This window comes from Nipponia nippon, unplaced genomic scaffold (genome assembly GCF_047370975.1).
Source record: "Nipponia nippon isolate SJK-2023a ecotype South Korea unplaced genomic scaffold, ASM4737097v1 scaffold_2, whole genome shotgun sequence".
In the NCBI taxonomy this organism is placed as follows: domain Eukaryota; kingdom Metazoa; phylum Chordata; class Aves; order Pelecaniformes; family Threskiornithidae; genus Nipponia; species Nipponia nippon.
In genome coordinates this window covers 582,291-598,686 of record NW_028262336.1, presented here as the reverse complement: position 1 = coordinate 598,686, position 16,396 = coordinate 582,291, and the positions used below count along the sequence as shown (strand labels likewise).

Sequence of the window (16,396 nt, the reverse complement as noted above, 5' to 3'; positions counted from 1 at the left end):
CAGGTATTGGCACAAGTTTAAGCATCCCGGTTTTAAATCGCACCCCGGGTTAAGATGCAATTGGAACAAGGCCTCAGTCTCCATATTGCTCCGGGCTTGTCAGGTCTCACGGGCTGAGCGCGCTTCTCCAGCACCACCGCCTCCTGCCCTCACAGCACAACCCCGCAGCCTCTCCCCTCGCTTCTCATCCCACAGACCATTCCTCTGCTAGCGGAATATGAGATCGGGACCCGCGGAGCGCCAGAGGAGGCTCTGCTTTTATCCCGTGACTTAGAGCGTACCTCCAAGAGGGAATGGCCTCAAGCTGCGCCAGGGCAGGTTTAGGTTGGATATTAGAAAAACTTCTTCCCAAAAAGGGTGGTCAAGCATTGGAACAGGCTGCCCAGGGAAGGGGTTGAGTCTCCATCCCTGGAGGTATTTAAAAGAAGGGCAGACGTGGTGCTTAAGGACATGGTTTAGTGGTGGACTTGGCAGCGCTGGGTTAACGGTTGGACTCGATGATCTTAAGGGTCTTTTCCAACCTTAACGATTCTGTGATTCTATGCAGCCCCACTCTGAAACCCATCAGAGTGCTGTCGCTACGCTAGCCAGCCCTGCTGATAGCCCAAGCTCGTATCCGGCTGATTTCAGCCATTTGCCCAAGTATCTATGGGCCGGGGGCATGGCGGAGGGGACCGGATCCTTGCAGATCAGAGTAATGCGGGGGGATTCTTCGTGCAGGTGGAATTAACAGGTACGCAGTTTTCCTTGCAAACATATCGGTGCTGGGATTTTTTTTTTTATTTTTAGAGTTTTTTGTTACATGTATTTTCTTGACATACGTTTCAGCTGAAATCAGCTGAAATCAAAAACGGGCTCAAGTAACGTTCAGTAATTGAAAGGGAATGCACAGGACATGCAGAGTACACGTGAAATACGAGGGAAAAGCAAGTGAGCATCCTTTTAGCAGAAGCACATTTACAGCTGCGGTCATGTAAAGCTTCCGATAGTTGTTCCTTGGTGCACAGAAGTTTCGCATGCTAAAACTTAATACAAGTCCGAAGGCTTGAATAACCTTTACAGATGCTGAAGACAGAATCCTAGCGATCATAGCTGGCAACATTTTTTTTGTCTTTGTTTTGGCTAGTTTTTCTCTGTGCTGATAAAAATTTATCACCTGAATTTATCTGTGCTGATCACCTGCATTTCTTCCTGACTCCTGGCAATTTGGTGCACTCAGAAAGGTCCTGGGTTTAGACCCTAAGTTTCTATTCCTGTGTGGTACACCTGTACTGCTTTTTATCGTGGTTTGTTCTTTTGTGGAGGCAGATGCAAGAAATGATTGGCTTTAAAAAAATCACATTGCCTCTATCAGCAAATTTGTCTCTCATAATACTTTTATGATAGAGGTATCATAGCTGCTTCATCATTAATGATATTAAAGTGATACAGCTGTAGATTTAGAAATGGAACTCCTCTCCTTTTCCTAAGCCAAGATTATCAAATAAGCAGAATGCAAGAAAAAGCATGCTTTGTGGAGTGTTTCTTTGGGGAGGAAAAACTAATGATGCCACTAGGTATTTTTAGCACAGTCCCATTTATTTATAAACATAAAAAGTCTTTTTTTTTTAAACTATAAAGAATCAAACAATAATGCTTCTAGCCTATGGTTTGATGTTTCCTCATATGAATTAAAAATGATGCTGTCGTACTAGACAAGGCTGTGATGATTGCTGCTGTCCTTCATAGGAGATTCAGACCACCATATTCTTTTTTTTTTTCATTATTTGGACATTCACCAGACATTAATATCTTTTTGCATACTGCAGACCGCTTTAATGCTGCAGAGCCCATCTGTTTAACTCACCCATTTTAAAAGACCGCATAGCGTCACTGATCAGTGAGAGCTAGAACCTGGCTCCAACCTAGAGCTGTCATGATGAAGGTGGCGTCTGCCTTGGGACTCCTATTTTCAGGTGCTCTCCGCTGTAGCTGTGGCCTCCGCAGACAGACTGGCCCTTTCCAGAGTCCGGAGAGAAGCCTCCATGCTCAGCGTTGTTACGAGGAACTGGAGGAGCATTGACCTTTCCGTGCAAATGCTTTCCATGATGACAATAAAGTATCTCAAGTGATCTGTTCGGGGCTGTAGTACAGCAGAGAAATACAGCCTCCTGTAGAGCTGTGAAGACTGGTGGTCCAGGCAGAGGATATGCGTATGCGTATGTATCCCATCGCCGGCCTCTCTTCCAGGAGAAAAACTGCTATTGTCTCCCTCTTGTCCACCACCTGGAGGCTGTGTGGGATGAGAACCTTGTGAACAACAGAAGTCATTTCATGGTGTCGTGCTTGCCGGCAGCTTTTCAACGCCAAGTGACAGGTATCGGGTGGTGCCGGCTTCTGGATGAAGACAGCCACCCTCCCCTCAGTCACGCTCCGGTGCAGCACAGCTGAGGACGTGGAGCGAGTGCAGCGGAGGTGTAGCAACAAACTGTGCAGACCATAAATGTGTGTTGCTGCAAAACAGCAGTTCAGGGGACTGCAGCCTCAGTCTCTCCGTAGGGATTTTAGGGTGGCTGATGATCGCACAGCTCTCAGCAATACCTCTGTGTGTAATGCACAGGCGTAACCTACTTAGTGCTGTTTCAATTCCTCCTCTTTCCAAGACAGCTTCTCCTGGCTGCATCCTATAGTCCTTCTTCAGAGGTAACCTTGTCTCTTCTCATGATTCACCCTCCTCCACCATAAAGGTGTATCATCTCCAGTTTGAGAATTGTTGCTGTATATGACACAACTTTCCTCACAGTGGTTTTACGTATCTGCCAAGACAAAGCATTGTGGTATTGCATTGATTTGTATTTTGTGCAAAAAGATTCCAGTGAGATCAGAAGCTGTGTCTGCAGTTCAGCTCTGCTTCAAAGAATGGTGAGACAAACTCTTACAGTTTTGGGTGTGAAAAATCTCAGCTCTTTCACCTTCCCTCCAGGAGCACCCTGTATTGGGGCGAGGGTTTGGTTCTGCATTCACAGAAGGTGAAATTAATCATAATATGGAGGCCTGGAAAGCATCTTCAAAGACTTCATCGTTGATGGCATTCTCATAAGCAGGTGGTGGCGTGAGTGGCTCCAGTGGCTCAAACCTCTCTTCAATACCTTTCACTTCATGGATGTCCGAAACAAACCGCTGCAGTCTTGGGGGCAGCACCAGCTGCAGCTGCATCCTGGAGCCTGTGTCTGTCTCAGAGGTGCGCATTGTGTCTGATGCCACCGACACCCTGAGAGCCTCCACCATAATCTCTTCTTGGGCAGATGATTCGATAACTACGTTGTAAGGAGGAGGCTCATTCAGTGGTGAGGGCACTAAGCCTGGATTGGATGCAATTGTCCATATTGCTGGAACTGAGACGGTCATCACCTCCTCATAGGTGGGCGCTTCATAGGCAGCGTTCACCCTACGCACAGAGAGAGGAACGGCATTACACTCGTTATTTTACGGCTTAGTTTAGGCAGAGGCAGGTAGTCTGGATAATGTATAGGGACTGTGCTACAATCGATAGGTGGGACCGAGACAGGATATTTCACGTGGTATTATTGTATGTGACATTCTGCCACTGGATCAGCTCACTTGTCCAGCCAACCTAAAGTCTTGCTTTGTGGTCTGGAGAATGGCTCGTGGGACTGTTTTCCCACACTCCCCAGAATAAGTAAAAAAACCCACATGAGGTTTCAGTGCCCTAGGCTTAGCTTGATCATAGAATATCTCAAGTTGGAAGAGACCCATGAGGATTATGTCCCTCATTTAGAATCTCCTACCAGTTAAAATGTATTACTAAGAATTACTAACTACTAATTATTTTTCAGAATAATAAAGGACCTTGCTTTTTTAATACATTAGCTCAATGTTAATCTATGTTTCAGAAGTGGAGAAAATTAAGTATTTTCACTTAGTTTAAACAAGGACTAACTGTTCTGTATTAAAAAGAACGTCTGCAGAGAAAAACGTTACTTTAGAAACATTTTCCATTTTAGGTCATATTTTTAAATAAATAGATACTATTTTTCTTCTAGTATGCCCCCAAGCTAGCAAAGCCTTCTTTAGGTACTCTTTCTAAATATAAACACGTAACAACATTTTTACCCTGCTACAACACCCTGCATTTGAGAACATCAAGTCATTTGTGGATGTGGATAATGATTATCTGGATTATACAGACAAGGAAGCAAAGATACAAAGTTAAACTCTTCAACAACAGTAGGTAAATTGGGGTTAAATTAGGTGATGCTGAGAACCTGCAAAGACACATGAAGCCAAAAAGATGTGGGAGTATTCACAGCCTCTCAAAATCAGGGCTTATTAGTGTCAAGTTGGATTTTTAAGACTGGAAACACACCCAGTCACAGGTTCCTTTTTAGAAGTTTGCTGAGGAACAGTTGCTCTGGAGATAAGGTTTATAGAGCTAAACCTAGCTAAGATTCAGTATTGCTTCAGCGTTTTTTCTTTTTCCTTGTCTGACTCATTGTTTGGCCAGACTTGATTACTCAAAGAAAAATAAAACGGGGCCTGGATCTGTTTAATCTTCGAAATTGTTGGTGGATCAGTTCTGGGGGGAAGAAAATATGTAATGGACAAGATACAGGACATGGGTGGCATAGACATTTGCAACCTTCACCTGAAGAATGAAGGAAAACAACCTAAAAAGAAGTTTTGTCTTCTGGAATGGAGTCTGTGTTTGGTGCCCTAGGGGAAGGACAGCAAAACAATATGTAAAATGGCCATAGCTGAGGAGAGAGAGTTGAAGTAAGAGGAATAACCAGCTCGCTGCTTACCCTGCTTGGCTTTGTCTGCTTGGAGGTACCTCAGGTGCATCATGTTGGTGCTGATTCCTCAGGTAACACTCGACAAACACAGTCAGCAAATAGCCGACCAGGCACACTCCCCCTACCCCTAGGAAGAAATACCCTACTGGATTGATGTTAGATGAAATGGCCAGCATGGTGACCCCAATGAGAAGAGCAGCCGTGAAAAGAAGCAACAAGGCTTGGCGGATGTTCTTCCAGTGCGTCTCTAACCACATGGTAGTATAGATGGTGGCAGCAGACAGTTGAGAACGGATGAGCAGTGAAGGGGACACACATCTGTGGAAGACGGAATAGTATTTTCAACAGGAAACGTGGGCGTACAAACACGTTGTCAGTATCGTGACCAAAATAAGAACATACATCCTCATACATACATGCCATCATGAGAATACGCAGCTATGCACATACGTAATAAGCCTGGGAAATCTGTGCATAAACACATGCCAATGTAAATGTACTAAAATTTCCTATGTGAATGCATATTGAATGATGGGAATGCTTGGACACACAGCTGCACGACATAAAATGCATAAATAGACCATCAGCACTTATTGCCAGGCTTATCTAAAAAGGTCTAGCTTCCTAATAGAACTTAGAGCAGTCTGGAATGCAGATTTGAGCTTGCTACAAAAGTGAAATGAAGAATAACTTTAAAGGTTAATTCTAGGATATTTGTACATTGCATAATGAAGGTTCAGATACCAGTTCAGATCCCGGTAAAGAAGTAGCCGTATTAAGGGGCTGTCTGCCCCAATAAACTGAGTATCTAAATCCAGTGTAGCATTATAGCAATAACATTACTTTAGGTTCTAGATATAGCTGGGGTATGTCTGTTTTTGCAAAATGTAGGCATGTGTGTGAATATTTGCCTATATCCTCAGTTCTTCTTCTGTGGATGTGCTTTTTTGCACCGTTCTTAAACACAACAGCCCCTCCTGTCCCCCATTCCAAACCCCATCTCTGTGAAAGAGACAGCAGTTGTCACTGTGTGCAGTCAATGTGGAAGGAATACCGGGGATCTGTGGTATTCAAGACCACCGTAATTAAGGAGTCATCTTGCCCGTGCTATACTAACCTACATATATCCCACTGTTTTGATGGAGACCCCTTTGAAGGAAAAGAACATGACACAATGGACATATTTTTTATGAATATGCATCTCCAAACAAATATACAGTTTTATATAGCTCCATGTTACACTGTGTGCTTTTGCACACTAAATGCGTTCCCTTGTTACAGCAAAAATAGATAAATGTATATATACAAATGCCAGAAAAAGAAACACATTCTTTCTGAACAGATTACCTTCGTGTTACCTTTTTTACTGTCAGCTTTCAGCGTATACTTACCAGAGAGAGGTTTCGGGAGGTAGGAACAATCATGTTTTAACTTCTCTCTTCATCACAAGGAAAAACGTGCAAGCTCCTTTGTCGCTGCTCCTTCCCATTCTGACCTGAGGATGGGACACCAGTAAAAACTCTTCTTTCCTCCTTTTGAGTTTTCTTGTAGGGAGACAATGAAGATTTCTTTTGAAACTAAAATCCTGTAACTAGTGAATATGGGAAGGTACCAAACGATGGGAAGATCCTGCTGTACGAGTTTTGCGAGGGAAACTAGAACTTCATTTTTCCAGGTTCTGAATCCAAAGCAATTTCTAGACGATCACGTACCTTCTACTCTTTCGCAGCTCTTCTAGGTCTGTCCCACAAAAGCAGGAAACTAATCAGGAAAGAGGGCGGAGTGAGCAGTGGGGGAGTGCTTACCTGTGCGGATCTGTTTGGTCTGCTTTACTTTAATGAGAGAAACTCAGCCCTGAAAATTATGTTCTCCCCGCCGCGCAGCAGAGGAATCTTGATCTCTGCCTCACAAAGCAGGAAGGACTGCCGGCCCAGCCCACGTCACATGGCCCACACATAAATCTATTTATGAGTTCTGCAAAATGTAAATCCATACGTTTTCCTATCCTGATTGGGTGCTGTTTGTCAGACGTTGTTTTATGCCCTCTTTGATTTTACAAAGAAAAGGAAAAAAGGAGGCGGTGGGTTGTTATTTCACAGAGGGCTGGGTTAAAATCCTCCTTACTCCCTGACATGTCTGGGAATGAGGCGCACTGATAAGCAACAGAACAGGTACTGAATTACTTCTTGACGTCTGTTATCATCTGAACCTTTAGCATGTGTCTGAAAATCATTGAAAGTTCTCAAATACTATAGTGTGAATCACCTCCAGGAGCTGGCTGCAGCGCACGTTTGTAATAGGAAGACGTCCTACTGCTAAATGTTTATTACTAGTATTTGGGTTGAAAGATGGGGCCAACAAGAATTGCATGAGGTTTAACAAAGATAAAGGTAAAGTCATGCATGGATGGAATAATCTCAAGCAGCAGTACAGGCTGAGATCCGCCTGACTGGGATGCAGCTCTGCTGAAATAGAGCTGGTGGTCATGATGAACGGCAAGCTCAACAGGAGTCAGCAGTGTGCCCTTGAAGTAACGAAGGCAAACTGTGTCCTGGGCTGCATCAGTAAGAGTGTAGTCAACAGATCAAGGGGTGTGATTATTCCATTCTACTCAGCACTTGTGAGGACACGCCTGGAATACCATGTACATTTTCGGTCCCCCCAGTTCAAGAGAGAAATTGAAAAATTGGATATGGTCTGGTGAATTGCCACCAAGATGATCTGAGGGTTGGACAGCTTTGACAACTGGGTTTGTACAGCCTAGAGAAAGCTTGGGCAGGTGGTGAGAGTGTCTACGCACAGTTTTCCGATGTGTAGTTACAGAAAGGATGGAGATACCCTTCATGAGGGTACGTGGTGACAGGACAAGAGGCAAGAGGAAAGAGGGTAAGTGTCTCTGGATATAAGAAAAAATGTCTTCAGTGTGAAAACAACAAAACATTGCAATTACTCGCCCAGAGAAGTGGAGGAATCATCTTATCTGGAAATACTCAAGACTCAACTGAGTCTAAAGCCCTGCTTCCAGTAGGAGGTTGGACCAGATGATCTCCCCTTCCAGCCTAGACTTGTCAACGTTTCTGTGTTTCCAATATTTTTCCCTTCTACCTGCCTTTTTGGCTGCTGACAGATAAAGGACTTTCAGCTCTGGTTGTTATCCATTCTTCACGTTCAAGAGAATTCTTTTGAAGATGGCAGACTTAACATCCATGTAAAGAGGAGGAAGTCAGGCTTCTGGTGTGTAGCGTGTCATTTTGCAAGACTATTATTTAAATGGGAAAACTGATTTGTGTCTTACAGCTCTTTCCATTTTGGCGTTGCCTCGTGTTGCGAACACTTTAAGTGGTAAAGAAGATTTGACAAAACTGTTTTCACAGCCTCTCTGCACGGAAAGCATGACTGACTTGTGGTGGAATCTGGCCGTCTCCCTACTTCCTTCTAACTGGGGTAGATGGTAGTTGTTAGAACTGTTCTTTAAAGATAAAAGATTTATTTCCTACTGGATTGAGGAGGGAATTAAAATATACTACAGACCCTGGCTAAGTTTACTGAGCTATTGTAATAAAAGAGCATCACTAACTGTAAGAATTGTTTTCAAAGAAGATGGTTCGACTTTTTAAAGTAGTGAGTGAAAGTGCGGTTTGACAAGGCAGCTAAACAAGCCTAATAATAGATAATTGCTGTGGGATATGGTAGTCCTTCCTCCTTCCTGCCTTTTCTCCATCTCCTGGCTGTCAAAGCCTGTCCTCCTTGCAGTGATTCTAGTCCTCAGTTGATCTCTTGCTGAGCCATGTCAGCTGTCTTGGCTAGTGGGAAAGTATTTACATTTTTCCAGAGTGAATTTAGTGGGCTGAACCTAGTCACCAAAGTACCGTCTAACCACTCAATCCCCATTCAAGGGAAGCAATGGGAATGCATAGCTGGAGTGGCGGAGGGGAAGGGAGGAAGAGTGGGAATAACTTCCAGGGCTGCAGTGAGCGCCGTTTGATCGGCTCAGCCCAAACCGTTGCAGTAGAAGGAACTTCTTCCTTGTTGGACTAAGCCCTGCAGAAAGGTGTACAACCTAAGACCCATCTTGTCCTCAGCAAATCTATTAATTATATCAGGGATTTCCAGCTCAGCCTGATGACTTTCGGCAACTCCCAGCTCTGGTCAGTACGCTGACTATTGTCGAATTACCCCAACAATCTGACTATTATTGAATCCCCCTTGTAAGTACCTACAGAAGGTGCTTATTCTTCTGTAGGCTATGTAGAGGGAGCCGAGGCACTTCGCTTGTCCGCGCATTCTGCTGTGGGGAGTAGGCACATAAAAACTGCTTTGGGGCTAGACCTTTTTCCTAAGTTAGGAGAAAGTCAGAAAGGAGAAAAAAAATCTTCATTATTTAATGGAAAACTACCGCTGCGATTGGAAAGGCTGTATTTGATTTGTGGATAGCTGGAAAGATACAGGTTTTGCTGAAAAATTGTATAGTAGTTTTGATTGGTGCACCATTTAAAAAAATATTTATAGACACAGTTATGAAATATCAGGATGAAAAAGGCTAAAAATGGTAGATATCTCTGCTGCATTAGTTGTTGCTTCTATTACTTCAGTTTATTTCAGTTGAAGTTCAGAGTTCAGTAACTCCTGTATATTTTACCCATGGAGTTGCATGGATGACCGGGCCAAATCTTTAGGAATGATTTTTACGCATTTACAAGAATGTTACTTTGCCGTGCAGCTGTGAATGCATTAGCTGAACATGTTTATGAATGCGATACTGACTGCTTTGTGGATCTAAGGACACAAAGCAGGATGAACTTCTACGAACTAACCTTTGCAATGTGATTTCTAGCAACACAGTGCTTCTACGTGAGGCCTTTTGGCATTTCTGAAGGACTTCTGAAATTTTTATCTGTCTGCCATTTTGATTGTCTGCCATTTTGATTGTCTCCATAGTCTGGTTCAGACCGTCGTTGGTTACAGTGCGGGGGGGTCCGTAACAAAGAAAAATTGATCACGTAGCTGCATCAAGAAGTTTTTGGTGATGACAAGATTCAGAAAACGCAGAGGGGCTTGGGAAAGGCCTGAGAGGTATCACTATGCAGTGTTTGTGAAACAAGGGGTAGGAGTCAGGGACAATAAAGAAGGACATTTACACTGCCATCCTAAACTGTCTCCCTTCCATGTGCAGTAGAGATGTTTTTTATAGAAAGCTTTCTGTTCTCTGTTGTTCAGCCATGCTGTGGGGACCAGACTTCATTTAACAGCAGATTTCTTTAGTTAGACCAGATTTCCTTTTTTCATTCTTTCCTTCTTTCAGTACCTCATTGTTGATCTTCATTCTTCATTCAGTCTCTAGGAAACATTTCACCTTTCCCCTGTTTCACCTCACTATCTACTCTACCTCCTGCCCAGACTGCTACTAATTAACTTAGTACCTACAGTAAGCTCGCTTATCAGGTCGGTATGCAGAGAAGCTTGCTCTATTCCCAAGGGCTTGTGACGTACATACCATGGCACAATTAATCACTAAGCCTATTCTTCCCTATAACCTTGTCCTGAAGTAATTTCTGAGAGCCTGAGCAAGTACTGGGGACAAAGTGCTACTTTTCCTGTCTTGTCTACCTCTCCTTTTGTCTCCCAGGTTCTGCTTAGTCACCTTTGTGAAATATGACTTTGATTTTTCTGTTCAGCAGCATGATTACGTTGTACCTACAGAGGTCATGGGTTAGCCACGACCTATGGTTGATATGTTTCTGGCCAGTATAATGTCTTGAACAGGAGAAAGCAAAACCCCAAGGAAGTTTTGCCTATGCTTGGATGTTCAAATATGTGTGTAACTTTGAGAAATCCAGTTATGCTTGACCTGCCATAGCTGAATGTTCATACATTTCTTGGGAGCTGGCAATCTCTTCTTGTCTTCCAGCTTATTCCAGTTCTTACAGGACAATGGTTAAAAGTTATCGTATGTGTAGTCACTGTACGGTGTTTTTTTGGCATGGCTGTCTTCCACCTGCCGTGGCTTTTCTCTACAGATCAGGGTTGACATGTGGTCACAGGACTGATCTTGCAAGGAGATCTGCTGCTGCTGCTACTAGTTCCTCACCTGTCTCAGGGATACCTGAAAAGCATAAATCTACAGAGGTTGAGGCAGAGACACTTGTTATGTTGTGCAGAACTAATGGATTTCTATTTTCTGGCAGTGGGGAGTCACATTTAAGGTGAGAAGTGTTTCCAGGGCTGCCTGCACACCTAAAGGTATTGAACAGAACTGGCCCCAGCACTGAGCCCTGGGGAACACCACTCGTGACCGGCCGCCGACCGGATTTGACTCCATTCACCACCACTCTCTGGGCTCGGCCATCCAGCCAGTTCTTAACCCAGCGCAGAGTGCACTTATCCAAGCCGTGAGCAGCCAGCTTCTCCAGGAGAATGCTGTGGGAGACTGTGTCAAAGGCCTTACTAAAGTCCAAGTAGACAACATCCACAGCCTTCCCCTCATCCACTAAGCGGGTCACCTTGTCACAGAAGGAGACCAGGTCAGTGAAGCAGGAGCTCCCTTTCATAAACCCATGCTGGCTGGGCCTGATCCCCTGGTTGTCCGGCATGTTCCGCGTGATGGCACTCAAGATGATCTGCTCCAAATGAAGTAATAGTAGTGCTAATGCTACTAAATGGAATACTAGAGTGACTTCTCTTTTTGTGCTAGTTTAGAGCTCCTAATGTGGATCAGACAGAGGAGGAGACAACTTGACTGTGACTAAAGAAGGAGGGCAGTTAAGATCCTACTGCTAGAATATGGCGAAAGAATCATGTGGAATACCTAGTGTGGAAAGAGCAAGTGGGCAGAAAAGAAATGGTTTCAAGATAAAATTAAGGAATCCATTGAGAATAGTTAAAAGAACACAGGGAGATCATTTGCTGTCATTCTAGACTGTACTAGGTGTCTCTGGAAATAAGAGAAAATAAGACCTGTAGACGCTGAGCTGCTTTGCTGTAGAACGGTGTTTGCATTCCTTTTCTCCAGACGTAATTTCACCATTCCAAAACGCAAAGTTTTCAGCCAGAGGACATGAGATGCAGTGAGAAAAGTTAATGTGTAATTGCCACAGAATTCCTGTTCCCTATCTTCCTCCCTCATCCTAACCACATATTCTTGCTGCTGATGTTGCCAAACCTGTTACACGCTGGAGCCCTCCCTGCTAACAAGGCATAAAACTAACAAAGTAAAAAGGAAAAAAAGTGCTATTTTCTGTTGGGTTAGTAAACTAACAGTCATGAAAACATGCAGGAAGCGCCAGTATGGCCACAAGAGAGGAGAAAGGACCTCACGGCCTATTTCTGTGCTAAAGAATAGGGGATGCCCTTTTCCTTTCAACAGCATTAGATGGTTTTGGTAGGGAACCACACCTGAAATATTTGGGAATTACCATCCAGCATTAAAATACAGCCTCCTTGGGTTGGAACTCAGTGACTATGCAACTCACTGTAATACTAAATACTAAAAGAAATTTTTCACGATGAGGGTGGTGAACCACTGGAAGGGGTTGCCCGGAGAGGTGGTAGATGCCCCATCCTTGGAAACATTCAAGGCCAGGCTGGACGGGGCTCTGAGCAACCTGATCTGGTTGTAGATGTCCCTGCCAATTGCAGGGGGGATGGACTAGGTGGTCTTTAAATGTCCCTTCCATCCCAAAGCATTCTGTGATTCTATTTTATGATAAATAACTGTGGACTGAAAAATAATAGGCATGAGAGGAGGAGAAAGAGGTTGAAATTACTGTCGCAGCATGTAGCTTCTTGAGCAGGAATTTGGCATTGGTCGCTGTCGCTGGTGGGACCCACAGCATCTCTCCTTGAGGCGCTCTTATGTTCCTGTTGTGTAATGTTGCACTTTCTTCAAATTTTTTCAGTAAATAGCGGGGTGGGAGAATGGGGGAGGTGTGCGAGGCAAAGAGCTCACTTAACTATTTTATTGATGAGCTGTGCTTTGGAGAAAAGAGTACGGTACGGGTCACTCTTTGAGCGTTGTGCTTTATAGCAAATGCAGGGCAGAATCCCACGTGCTTCTCGGCACCTGTTCCCAGCCTAAGGTGCTCATAGTCTAAAACAAGTGTGACAAAGCCACAGAGCAACAATTCAAGTATGGAAGGCCAGAGAGAGATAACTTGGTAAGAAAAGAAATACGAAAGAAAAAAAATTATTAAAATTTATTTTAATAAAGGCCATTTTTGCTTGAAAACTAGATCTATAACAGCGATCCTTTTTTTGCTTCATTAGATATTTCCCATTCAAAGGCAGCACTGTTCGTTTCGGTGCTAGTTTTAGTGCTAGTTTTAGCACTAGTTTTTGCTGTGTTTTGCTCCAGCCGTGTGCCATAAAGGCAGCACACCTCAGAGAGAGGAAGCTGGATGTGGTTCCTTTTTCTTCCTTGGGAAAAATGGGGGTTCGTTTCGGTTACATCCGTGCAGATAGGCATTCACAGGGGTCAGCGAAAGAGCATTTTCTTTGTTACTTTATGAAAGCAAATAGACACATGAGCTGAAAAGAACGTAGCTTTTATCTTGGCATGGTTCCTCAATGTGTGAGCTGTCGGTTTATTTAGTGATACATACAGGTTTTACCCAGTTCTGACAGGGATTTGCATTTCTAATGGACACTGCCAAATTAGCAAGAGCACATGATAATGCATTTCGGGTATGTGCCATGATCATGCCCTGTAGTATTGCAGCTTGTATGGCATCTGAATTGTTATCCTGGTACATTCTAGCATGGCATTGTGAAGATGTTTTGGATGTTTTTTCCTGTGGGGTGAACTACAGTTTCCAAGGTCAGCCATCAGCTGCAGGAACAGTCTCATAAAGAGCACCATGCTGCATCACTGCCAGGCCAGGCTGCTGTTTGTAAGTCAGCGCTGGGAAAGCAATAAACCACTTTTGCTTTCTCCTGAGGCAGCAGCAGTAGTGCTACTGCAACTCCTATTGTTTGTAAAGGGGAACTCTGTTTTATCAAGGCTTCTGTTGCTGAGAGATAGCTTTCTTGTTCACTGTAGGCAACAAAACAACAGGACACGCAGTATGTAGAATTAAGTGTATGTCTGGTTGAACTGAATTTATTAATGGTGGTAACTGTCTGCTTGTTCCACATCATGTCTGTGCTCATGAGAAGTGATGACTGGTTGCAAAGGGTCTTTCTGTGAATATGAGAAGATTGCCCGTGAAGGGAGAATTTCAGGATAGAACAGTCATAGTTCATGGACATCTGTGTTGGACAGAAGTCATATTTGATGCCAAAGATGATCCATGTGATGGTGGCACTGTTTCTTGAGAAGAGTTGTCAAGTCTACAGGCTACTGGCAACCTCTGATTCATAAGATTGTTCTGTGAAATCCTTTCCCGTTGAAAGATGTCAGAGTGATTCAGGAGACAGTGTTTGAAAAGCTCGCATTGACACTTGGTGCATGGGAGATCGTAGTTTTGGCTGAAGAGACTTCTTTGAATATATTGGAACTACTGATGAGGTATATATTCTTGTCCACTGCCTCCTCTGTTCCTCCCCGCTTCCTCCAAATTTTGTCTTGCTCGATTAAAGAGAGGGATGATAGTCTCTTGTCAGAATCACCATTATATGACCTTTTACTTCTCACACTTGGAAGTGTGGCAGTGTGTGACACCCAGATCTCTCACAAGTTTCCAGTCTACACCTGGTTGTAGATCCATTGTTATTGACAGTCTCCAAGGCTCCATTGATATTGATGAAGTTTCCAAGTCTTTCATACATGGTGGTCCTACTTTTACCCTGATTCTCCTGCTCATCAAGCTAATCAGCAACAACTTTGACCATCATCAAGAGCTCCTAAATTTCTGCTTCAGCCACTGCTATGGGATGTATGTTTGGCCATCTGAAGAGAAGATAAAGGGCCTTCACGATGACAACTGACTCCTCTGCTTCCTTGGCAATATCATGTTCACCTGCTGTTCTTGAAATGATATTTTCCAAGCGGGCAATAGGACAGAATGAGGAATGTGTTGAGGTGAAGAAGAATCGTAGCCTGTAGGTGATTTGTTCAGGTTCCTATGAGCACTGTAAAGGCCAAATGATGCACTGATCTTTGTTGATACAAAATCCCTGACAAGTGTTTGCTTGTATCGAGTACTACAGCTTTCTGCATCTCTTGCTTCTGCTTGCTGCTTTGCCCTTGCAGCCCTACCCCGAAGTGTCCTTGCATGGCAGCCCAGCTACAGTGAACGTTGTTAAGCCTGTCTCACAATTTCTGAAAATCCAAACCTCAAGTACGTGACACTGGCAACATGAGTTTCTACCAGGTCAACACACTTCATCGTGAGGCTGGAGAAGGCAGAAATATATTCATTTCTACGCAAACTATGTATGGCTTATTTAATGTAATTAAGACCAAAATATGAGTCATTAAAACACTGCTAGAGATCTTTTCAGAGGTGATTTTTTAATGCTCCTATTTTATATTTTGTTAATTTGCAGGCTGAATGTTTTTCTTACAGGTTGTGTTGAAACTGGTAGGTCAAACAAGAAGTGTAGAATCTGACTGTAAACATGTTGCCAAACATAACAAAGACAAAAGGAAAGCTTCTTGTGAATTGTGGCTCTCTTAGTGGAGAAGTTTTGGCTAGAAATTGCTATAGTAGGTTTTCGTGGTAGGTCGATACGAGACAACTGAAGTGGAACAGCTTGAAGAACATACAGAAAAAGACGAAAAATAAAACCTGATATTCTCCAAATCAACACTGGACGCATGCCTTTGGATGGGTCAAGGGAAAATTATTACTGGTTTGGGGCGGTAGATGAAATACTGGTATTACCAACAAAGAGGCTGTGGTTAGCTAATTCCCCACGTCTGACATTGCCTAAGCAAAACTTTTCAGGATGAGAGAGTAATTGGTTGTTGTTGCTGTTCCTAAAGTCTCTGGTTTAGCTGTTGACCCTTCTGAGTTCTCTCCGTAGCATTCACACCAAGCTAGCTGGGGTTGGAGCGCTAACACAGCATAAATATTTACCGCCTAACAAATCTAACTTTACTCATTTTGGTAGCGTCCCACTATTGATTGTAGTTCCGCCTTTCATTCCAGGAATACATTTACGTCAGTTATATCAGTATATTTATCAATTCTTAATATTCTTTGAGAAGGAAGTAAACATCTTGCCCTCCTTTCATTATATTTTAGTTTGTACAGCTCTACTTGCTGTTAGAAGATTGCTGGATTTTCCGTGTTCTCAGTTTTATGTGTCACTGAAGCATTGCTGGCATTCTTTATTTCAGGTCTACAATTTATAGCAGTTTAGAAATTGCTGGTTGTTTCTTATTCCGGCCAAATGGTCACTTGCTGTCTAAGAACAGCTGGATGCTTTTTATCCCATACCGATTTCACTTCAATCTGCTAGGATTTTTTTGATGTAGCAGTTCAGCTCCCTGCAGTCCAGGAATTTTATTGTATTCTTATGATCCGTAGTGCTCGATGCAGGCTGATTTTCCAGTGGTGCTCAGTTTTTTGTCCTCTTAGTGCTATCCAGGCCAGTGAGGTGCTTAACAAAATCATCCACAGAATCATTTTTCCTTAGTTGTTCTGTCATTTAAGTTTGATATG

General features: G+C 43.4%; 1 protein-coding gene across 1 annotated transcript; it reads right to left on the bottom strand.

The window, feature by feature from the left end:
- Positions 1 to 770: 770 nt before the first annotated feature.
- On the bottom strand, positions 771 to 6,567 carry TMEM139 (transmembrane protein 139). Its single transcript, XM_009461601.2, has 3 exons — positions 6,185 to 6,567; positions 4,803 to 5,111; positions 771 to 3,427 (listed from the first exon to the last, which is right to left on the bottom strand). Exons 2-3 carry the CDS (start codon positions 5,048 to 5,050, stop codon positions 3,019 to 3,021), a joined length of 657 nt encoding a protein of 218 aa, XP_009459876.1. The 5' UTR covers positions 5,051 to 5,111; positions 6,185 to 6,567; the 3' UTR covers positions 771 to 3,018.
- Positions 6,568 to 16,396: the final 9,829 nt, after the last annotated feature.

Coding starts and splice junctions, on each gene's coding strand:
- TMEM139 (XM_009461601.2), bottom strand. CDS start 5,050: ATGTGGTTAGAGACGCACTGGAAGAACATCCGCCAAGCCTTGTTGCTT. Junction 3,428..4,802: donor AGCAGACAAAGCCAAGCAGG/GTAAGCAGCGAG, acceptor CTCTGTGCGTAG/GGTGAACGCTGCCTATGAAG.